Source organism: Manihot esculenta, chromosome 9 (genome assembly GCF_001659605.2).
Source record: "Manihot esculenta cultivar AM560-2 chromosome 9, M.esculenta_v8, whole genome shotgun sequence".
Lineage (NCBI taxonomy): Eukaryota > Viridiplantae > Streptophyta > Magnoliopsida > Malpighiales > Euphorbiaceae > Manihot > Manihot esculenta.
In genome coordinates this window covers 29,476,850-29,486,622 of record NC_035169.2, presented here as the reverse complement: position 1 = coordinate 29,486,622, position 9,773 = coordinate 29,476,850, and the positions used below count along the sequence as shown (strand labels likewise).

Genomic DNA, 9,773 nt, shown 5'->3' with positions numbered 1-9,773 from the left:
TAAGCAAAAGAGCGAGAAAAAAGAGGCTTTATTTATTTATTTATTTTTTAAATTTTTGTATATTTTAATTATTATTTCAAGAGTTTGGCGGATGAGTGTGGAGAAGGCCAAACTCTAAATCGCTCAGCCTTTTCTTAGCTTTCATTCATAGTTCTGTTCCCGCGTTCTCACGTGCGTCATCACCTCTACTCCTTCACCAAATTAAACCTAATTATTATTTCTAAATTAATAGTAATAATATTAAAAAAAAGCCAGAAACACAAAAAATTATATAAAACGACAAAACCATGTCAGAAATATCTGCAACACAGTAGTTCCCTTCAATTATTACCGGAAATAGACGGTCGTCGTCCGGTTTCTCGAAACCCTATGCTCTCCAGTGACCTCCCAATGGAGAGACAGTGAGATCGAGAGCGAGAACGAGAGGACTCAGTAACATAGACTTTGTTATTGCAGCTGTTGTGTTTGTGTGTGTGTGTGTGTGTGTCTGTGTGTGTGTGTGTGTGAGTGAGTGTCTATGTATGCGTGAAGTGAGCAACCCAACCTCCATAACATAGCCCAAGTTCCTTTTTTTTTTTCTTTCTTTCAAGCTATCCCTTCACTTCACGTATCTCTGCTAACCTGCCATTTTTGCAGCAGCAGATGAACGTGATAGCCTTTCATTTCGTCATCACCACTACTTCTTTGTCACTCTTCTCTCTCTTTTTCTTTCGTTTATTCGTCTTTAATGCCCTATCCTACCTCTTCTCTTTGCTTGTTTTCTCTTTAATTTTTCCTTTTTAATAATTTGCTCTCTCTCACAAAAGGGTACGAGTACAGACTTGTTTTTTTTTTGGGTCTCTGTGTAAGCTATGGCGGAGGGTTTTGAGCCCTACCATGTCCCACAGCAAAGCAGAAGAGATAAGTTAAGAGTTGTGGCTCAAAACCATCCTGACCTTCAGGGTTGTACTGGGTTACTCCCTCTATATGATCCCTCGCTTCTCTCTTCAGATTTGCTAGCTTGTGCTAATCCTTCTCTCTCGGGTGTTAGTGAGACCTGTAAAGCAAACGGAGTTTCTGTGGTCAAAGAGGAAGGCGTTAATCTAATGGGTTTTGTTGCTGGGATCGTGAATGCTGCTTCTTCTTCTGCTACTACTTCGCATCATCCTTACTTGGATCCGCAATCCTCTTTGCCAATAAATCCTACCTCAATTCAAGATATTAACGCTAACCCTTTTTTTTACGCTGCGCATAATCTTCAAAACCTGAGAGATTTTGACCAGCCATATAATGGTGGTAGTGAAGCTGTAGCGTTTAAACCAGAACCTTTGTCTTTGGCTCGCGAGTCTAATACCACTGGCCAAGGCTTGTCTTTATCTTTGTCTTCTCACCACACCCACCAAGGTAATATCCCTTTAGAGCTTAATTTGCAAAGATACGGATCTGCAGTTTACGGTGATAAGGTTACTGCTGGCGGTGGTGATGGATATATTGTTCCTGGCATTGTTGGAGGCAGTGGCTCGACCTCGAACGACCTCTCTAGAAGTACGGTCCCTCTTGGGCCATTCACGGGATACGCTTCGATTTTAAAAGGATCGAGATTTTTGAAGCCTGCACAGCAGCTGCTCGAAGAGTTTTGTGATATGGGTCGGGGAATTTACAGCGAGAAGATCACGATGGATGCCTCTTTGATGGATCCTCCTGTGGAGTGTTTGAACGCATGCGGAATTGTGGATGATCCACTTACTTGTGGTGATGGAGGTGAAAGCCGGAGAAAGAAGTCAAGGCTAATTTCAATGCTAGATGAGGTATGCATCTCATGTGATATCTTTCTTCTATTTTTCTCATTTGCATTTGAGCTAAAAAGGTTGGTCTAGTGAAGCCATTCTTGGGTTTAACTTCTAGTTTTGTCGATACTTAGTTCACGTTTAGTATTCTTGATGGTTCGTGAAACCACTCTTTATATTGTTTATTTCCTGCCATTTAGTCCTATTGTCTGGTTGTTTTAAATTCCTGTTGGTAGATGTAATTTGCATATTTCAATCTTCCTTCAACACCTCTCTCTGTGAAAACCAAGCATTTTGTCGCTGTGGGAGCCATCAATTGCTATTATTAAATGAATTATTTGATTCTAATAATGTGCTGGGACAGACGTTGTTTGAACCATTATACAAATGGTGATGTTGCATGAATAAGTGATTCTGTAACGTCTGTAATTTATAGCTTCCCTTCAACTGTATTATTAGGATTCTTCATTCTTGTTATTCGAGGGGTATAATAGAGGGCCTCGATGATCACAAAATCATCTTTTGTGAAAAGTCGATAGAAGGGAATATATGCACAAAGATTAGTGTTATAAAGTGTCTGACAGCCATAGAAAGAGTTCTAACAAGTGACCGTGTCACTATGTTCTGGGCACATTGTGCATAAAGTGATTGAAGGAATCCCCTTGAAAAGATTTATACTTCAAAAAAGTAGGTATGGAAAGCAATAATTTTATTCCATTCCTAAAGAAAACAGATGAGTAGAAGACAAGGTGTCTGGACTTTTTCAAGGACTGGTTTCAATTCAAGTGGGTTATGCTAATATCAAAATTATCAATATGGGATGTGATTCTGACCTTCTGAAGAACAAAGATAAGTTAGTGATGGAATTATTCCTTCATGTGCACTTTATGTGCTCATCTTCATCATGGAATTTGATTTTACACTTGGATCCCTATAGCCTGTTATGATAGTCTATTTGGTGGTTGGTCATCATGAGAGAGTCACATTGAATTAAATGATGTATGGTGGTTAGATGGATCTTGCTATGCATTTGAGATAAGTTGTACATAGTATACATGCTAATTGAAAGAGTTATTCATCTGATCTATTAAATATTTGGAATATATGACCGAATTTGACAATATTGCCATGATTGTGAAGTGGATAAAGCACACTAGTAGAATTTGATAATTTGCTACTTCTATGTGGAATTTTGCTTATGGATGAAATATGTGGTGGTGCTTTGTCCAAAATATGCCATAGGCTTATCTATCTATATTCACCAACAAGATATTATTGCATTGTAGGACATCTTTGCTTTTTGTATATGCATTTGGAAGTTTAGAAATAGGAAGACCAAGGATTGAAGTATGCTAAAGTTTATTTGTAACTCTTTTTTTTTTCCTCAAATTTTTTTTTTAAAAATGATTATGTGGGAGATGTCATTTGGGTAGAGAGGAAGAAACATGAATTAGATCTTAACCAAGAGGTTGAGTCTTTTACCATCTTGCCTGTCCCTTGCTTTGCATGCCTTATTGAATGTATTCTCTTATGTGGTATTTGAGGAGAAGTGCCGTCTGCTATAACTTCTCTCTTGCACTTGAATGCTAATGAATATGATTCAAGATGAGTGATTGTATCAAAAACTTTATTAAGCTGGCTGAGTTGGTTTTGTTTCTGTTGGAATCATCACTTGTAATTGCTTTTTTATCAGTTGAATTCGATTACACGTGAACTTTTGGTGAATTATTAGTTTGTTAGTTTAGCAGTCTAAAAAGAGAAGACTTGGTCCTGAGATCCTTCTTGCCCATTTGCAGAAATCTAGTGCCACTAAGCTACAAGGCCAGCACAATGGTGATTCACATGAGTAATTAGTCTCTCTTATTGTTGTGCTTCAGCTAGCACAACTATATCACAATATGCTCTTTTTTGTGTGTGTTTGTGTGTGGATGTGTGCATTTTCATGTCATATTTGTTTCTATTGAAATCGACATAGTAAATGATGTTTAAGATATTTGTAAATGGTTTGAAGCTAATCAGTGTTGTCTTTATGTTTGTGGTGGATATGTTGTTAAAGCAATTCCATTTTTTGGCAATCTGGTGTTGAGGTGTTGGAACAAAATCATTTTAAGCTTCCTACAAGTTATCCTCACCCTTGGATTTGCAGTTATCTTCAAGTTCTCTATGGTGCAGTCTTTGGCTGATAGCCTGATAGACGTTATAGCTTGCCCTTAGGTCTTTTAAATGATAAAAAAAAATTTTCTGATTTATGTTTAAACGCTTAGGAAAATGCCATTCCCCGAGGATGTGCCTATCCTAGTGAACATTGAAAGCATTATATAATTTAATTGGGAAGACTTCATGGGGTTCCTTAGAGATGTCAGTTGAATTCAACCTCAATTAGGATGAAGTTAGGGAGGACTACTAGTCATGAAGCATAAGCTTTGACGGCTTTGGTTTAATTTCGCTTGCCACCACTCAATTATTTAGGCCCCTAGAGAACAATGTGGCAATCTAATCGCTATATTTTGATTTGTTCCAAAAACTAATCAACTTGATCGAATTTGATTAGACTTGTCATTTTAATGTAGAAAATGAGATAGAATCGAACGTTAAATTTGTTCCATTCGATCTTGTAAATCTGTATTTGTATCTTTTCACTTGAATACGTACTTAATAATAATTTTAATGTATGTTTTCTCTTGATCAATGAAGCGCATTAGTATCTCTCTTTGGCACGAGAAAAAGAAATAGCATTTTTTATATGAAGTAGCATTGTTGATGTTCATGTATTTATTTTTATTTGTTACATATAAATGATATTTTTTTGTTTGTCTTTTCACATGCGTGCAATGTGCATGTTTCACTCCCACTTGAAAAAAAAGGATCTGCAGCTGCCACTAAGGACCAACTCCTTCCTTATTTGTTCTGGGCATTGGTCAAAACCAAGGAAAGTAGAGAAACTACAAACAAGCTAAAGCAAAAGTTCTAATAGGTTCACATTTGCTGTTGGTTCTTGTTCAGACCATCATATAGTGACTTGAAAAAACACTACCACAGGGTTGACTTATAGGGTGAACCTTCCCATCATTTAATCTAAATGTGTGTACTAGCTATATGTTTCCCTTGAATAAGGTCCGAATTAAGTTGATTTGTTTTTAGCTTTTTCTTATAACATATATTTAATAAAGTGCAACAACTTGCACGGTGTTTTGCTGTTTTAGTCCAAATTGACAGCAACATTTTAGCCACTAATGCTCTAAAGCTTTTGAGATTTATGCTAAAAGAGGAGAAATGATCAAGTATCACTTAGTGATGCAGTATGGGAAGAGAATTAAAATTAGGAATTGTGCTCATAATAAAATTGGAAGTGCGTGAGGTTCTTTATTTCAAGCTCTTTGCTACCTTCCAAGAAGATAAAGTTTCTTGCCCTTTGAATTTGGTTCGTCATCCTTACACACTACTAAGTACAAAGCTTGAAGTTTTCTTCAACTAGGGGACAATAATTCAGTATTGGAAGAGAATTAAAATTAGGAATCCTAAAATTAGAAAGTTTAGAGTTTTTGTATTATCATTTAGGAGTTCTATTATTTTTAAATTGATTATTATTATTATTAGGATTTGTAATTAGCATTCTATTGCTTAGGATTTCTAATTAGAATCCTATTGTTTTAGGTTGTCTAATACTAATATAATTAGGCTATAAAACTCTACAAATAGGACCAAATTTTCTATCCCTTATTGAATTTGGATTATTATCCTAATATGATTAGGACTATAGAACTCTACTGCTGTATTTGTTCTGGGCATTGTTCAAAACCAAGGAAAGTAGAGAAACTACAAACAAGCTAAAGCAGAAGTTCTGCTAGGTTCAGGTTTGCTATTCTTGTGCAGATCATCATATAGTGACTTGAAAAAAAAACTACCACAAAGTTGATTTATGGGGTGAACCTTTCCATTATTCAATCTAAATGTGTGCACTACTGTATTTTCCCCTTTAATAAGGTCCCGAATACGTTTATTTGTTTTTAGTTCTTTCCTATAACTGTATTTAATAAATGAGATTTCAACGAATCAAGTGGTGATTTGTGGTTTAGTCTAAATTGACAGCAACATTTTAGCTACTAATGCTCTAAATCTCTTGAGATTTATGCTAAAAAGGTAGAAATGATTGTGTAATGATCATCCAGGTATTGCTTAGTGATGCAGTATGAGAATTAAAATAAGGAATTATACTCATCATAAAATTGGGAAGTTTAGATTTTTTAGTTTTATTTTTGTGACTTTTAGTATTATTAGATTTATTATTATTATTACTTTATTTTTTTTACTGGATGCAAAGGAAAATGTGAAGTTCTTTATTTCAAATTATTGCTGCCTTCCAAGAAGATAAAGTTTCTTGTTCTTTGAATTTGTTTCGTCATCCTTCCATGCTACAGAGCTCGAAGTCGGTTTTCTTCAGCTAAGGGAGAATAATTCAGTATTGGAAGAGAATTAAAAATAGGAATCCTAAAATTATAAAGTTTAGAATTTTAGTTTTATCATTTAGGCGTTCTATTAGTGGTAATTATTATTATTATTATTATTATAGGCTTAAGTCATTTAGGATTTCTAATTAGTATTCTATTGCTTAGAATTTCTATTTAGTACTCAATTGTTTTAGGGTTTCTAATCCTTATATAGGACGATAAAACTCTACATGTAGGACTAAATTTTCTATTATTTTGTTGTATTATTATTATTATTATTATTATTAAGCATTCATAAACTTTTTTTTAGAATGTCTCTTTATTCTTGAGAATTTGTTTCTCTTGATCTCTCTTTTTCTTCCTGTTCTTCATCACTTAGTATTGGTAGAATATTTTTTTGCCACTCTCATTATACCTGTTTGTGCATGTTTCCTGAAATTCAATAGTGTTTTATTTCTTCTCTAGGTTTACAGGAGGTACAAGCATTATTATCAGCAGATTCAAGCAGTGGTGACTTCCTTTGAGTGTGTTGCTGGGCTCGGCAATGCTGCTCCATATGCAAACTTGGCAGTGAAAACCATGTCGAGACATTTTAGGTCCTTGAAGAATGCAATAACTGACCAGCTTCAGTTAACCAACAAGGGTCATGGTCAGCTTAGCCTTGGAAAAGAAGAGCCAACAAGGTTTGGTAACATTGATAGAGGTATTTATTGCCAGAGGCCAGTACAGAACTCTGGATTCATTGAGCACCAGCCAGTTTGGCGACCTCAGAGGGGTCTTCCTGAGCGTGCTGTGACTGTCCTTAGGGCATGGTTGTTTGAACACTTCTTGCATCCGTGAGTAACCAACTGTTTATAGTTTTTATTACTAACTCCCTGCAGTTTCTGTTGGTTCATTGAATATTAACTTTGCTTTCGTGTTCTGAAATAGAGCTGCCCAGTTCTGTCCCTTATATCCCTCTCTCATTCTCCTCATTCATCTTACTGTTAAAGGAGTATACGTGTGCCAATGTTTCTACTAGAATCATAAGAATTACATTTCCTGTTGCAGTTATCCTACAGATACAGACAAGCTAATGTTAGCCAAACAAACTGGTCTATCACGGAGCCAGGTATGCATTTTTCATTACTATGATAATTCTTTTATTGCCTTGAGTTTGGACTGTTCAAACTTTTTCGTAGAAAATGAGTGATCCGATCCTTGTTTGACAGTATCTATATGTGAACCAGGTTTCTAATTGGTTCATCAATGCAAGAGTAAGGCTCTGGAAGCCAATGGTAGAAGAAATACACATGCTGGAAACACGGCAAGCACAAAAATCTTCACAAAGGGAGGAACAAAATGCTAATAAATCAAGCGATCAGGTACCTCTTTCAAACTCCGTTGAATCAGACAACCCATCAACCTCCATCCAAAGGGTTCAAGACATCCTCTCAAAGCGCACTAGAAATGATCTCCCTGATTTACCTCCAGGGAATGAGGAAGCATTGAATTTGTCTTACAACAATATGTCAAGCCATCCGCCTGTAGGAGTTGATATGAGGGCAGCAGTTGGAAGCAGCAATGTTTCCTTAACACTAGGTCTTCACCAGAATAATGGATTAGGTTTATCAGAGCCTTTTAATGCAGCTCAACGTTTTGGCCTTGGTCTCGAGACAAGTAGCGATGGATTTGTCATGGGGAGTTTTGAAGCACAACATCGACACTTTGGAAGGGATGTTATTGGAGGGCAACTGTTGCACGATTTTGTTGGTTGAAGGGGTTTGATGAGAGGAGCTGTCTGAGCATCAGTATTCATGCTAAAAGTTTTATTCCGTTGTGCTTTTTCTACTTTCAGGCCCAAGTTCATACAAATTGGTCAAATGCTTGTCCTCATGGTGTAACAAGGTATGTTCATCAAATTGTAATGTATATGATCTCTTAATATTGTGACTAAGAGAAGGATTGGTGTAAAATTCTTCTGTAAATGTATAATTAAATGAGAAGAAAGGATACCTTGGGTGGCAAAATCATTGGTACTGGCATTAGATAGTCAAATCCAATGTTAATGAACGCCCACATTTTGCAAACTTTTAGCATTGCCAGAAGTAGCAATGGCTAAGCTTAGATGGGTAGATGACAGACTCTGGCAGAGTCAAATTTCTGCAATTCTGGGATTTTGTCCGTGTGTTTGTGTGTGGGTCCCCCCCTTGAGTTAAATTGTGCTAAACCTCAACCAAATATCATTGTTGGTTGGTTTTGTCAACTATTTAGTATCCCAGCACCAAGTATATATTCAACATAAGTGATAAAGGCAGATAGGTAGTTCTTTCTATTTCGAAGTTATAGTAGCTTGTTAAATTTTGAGAAGGAATATAATTTGATTGCTTAAAGGGGGCCTGTCACCTTTTATTTTGTGTTTGTGTGTTTCAACTCTCAAAATATATACCAAATCTCAAACAATTTCTCTTGTTAAGTTCACAAACTATTTTCCAAAATAATCATGGTGTGGAAAAGAGGCTTAAAAGTTGAGTGTTCCAAGATTACCATGAGGTGGGAGTTGAAGCTAATGATTCAAGGATCTTTACCTCCCAATTTTGAGAAATCTTACAATACAACTGTTGAATGTAGAATGGTTTAATCGTAGTCGATAATATTATAACACCTGAAATTTAAAAAAAAATTAGTAAGAGAAAAAAAAAAATCAATTCACAGTTTTACATTTTTCACTACACGTCATAAATGGGTTGTACCAAGTATTATATAATTCCTCCTTTGATTTCTGAGCATAGTGGGACTCGCGCGCTGAGCCAACGAGTCAACCGCTTTGCCTCAGATTTTTGGCAAAAAAACTTCGGGGACTTCCTCAGTCTTCATTTTTACTTATAAATGGCGATCTTTATTTTCTATGGATAAAATGGATTTCCTCGGTGTATAAAACAGGGAAACAATTACAGTTTTTCTAAGGCCACGAACTGACCTGGAAAATCCATCACCATTCTCAAACTTGTGTAGCTCAGATTGAATGGTATTAGCTATTTTCTGCTCCTTGCAGCCTCAAGCAGATCCAAATGGAAAGACCCATCTTTAATTGGTTTATCAGGTTTATTGATTTGTCGATTGAAGGGATACGATGCTCCAAGGAATGGCAATTCTCCATATCATTCTCCGCATGTCGTGATGGTCGTCCAAATCCTTCCTTTTTACAGAAATGTCGAAGAGAAGCCAAATCCATTATCTTCAACAGCTCATCTCAACCATGCCAAATCGGAGCTAGGTCTACCAGTGCTCTCGTCAAGCCAATTAATCATGCACAGGGCATTACTCGTAAGCTTAGCCATCAAATTGAAGAAGACGATGATGAAAGGAAGTAAATGGAGAAGAAAGTAAAGATGGTGAAGGATGCAGATAGGGATGAGAGTTAAGAGACGAAGCGGAAGAACATAATAATCAGGAAATTGAATCTCATGGCAAATGCGATGAGGCGAGTAGCATAAAGCGCTGAAGAAGGAAGAACTGTGGATTTATTTATTAGATAATTTACAGGTGTGTCCTTAAGTTTGACAATTTCCCTCTATTA

General features: G+C 36.3%; 1 protein-coding gene across 1 annotated transcript; it reads left to right on the top strand.

Moving 5' to 3' along the window:
• Positions 1 to 334: 334 nt before the first annotated feature.
• LOC110622638 (BEL1-like homeodomain protein 9) lies at positions 335 to 8,223 on the top strand. The gene is made up of 4 exons (XM_021767227.2): positions 335 to 1,787; positions 6,680 to 7,050; positions 7,265 to 7,325; positions 7,444 to 8,223. Exons 1-4 carry the CDS (start codon positions 852 to 854, stop codon positions 7,969 to 7,971), a joined length of 1,896 nt encoding a protein of 631 aa, XP_021622919.1. The 5' UTR covers positions 335 to 851; the 3' UTR covers positions 7,972 to 8,223.
• The last annotated feature ends 1,550 nt before the right edge of the window (positions 8,224 to 9,773 follow it).

What these genes read in the sequence shown, in the direction of transcription:
- LOC110622638 (XM_021767227.2), top strand. Translation starts at nt 852, where the DNA reads ATGGCGGAGGGTTTTGAGCCCTACCATGTCCCACAGCAAAGCAGAAGA. An exon ending in TAATTTCAATGCTAGATGAG is followed by an intron (nt 1,788 to 6,679) that starts GTATGCATCTCA and finishes TTTCTTCTCTAG; the next exon opens with GTTTACAGGAGGTACAAGCA. An exon ending in TTTGAACACTTCTTGCATCC is followed by an intron (nt 7,051 to 7,264) that starts GTGAGTAACCAA and finishes TTCCTGTTGCAG; the next exon opens with TTATCCTACAGATACAGACA.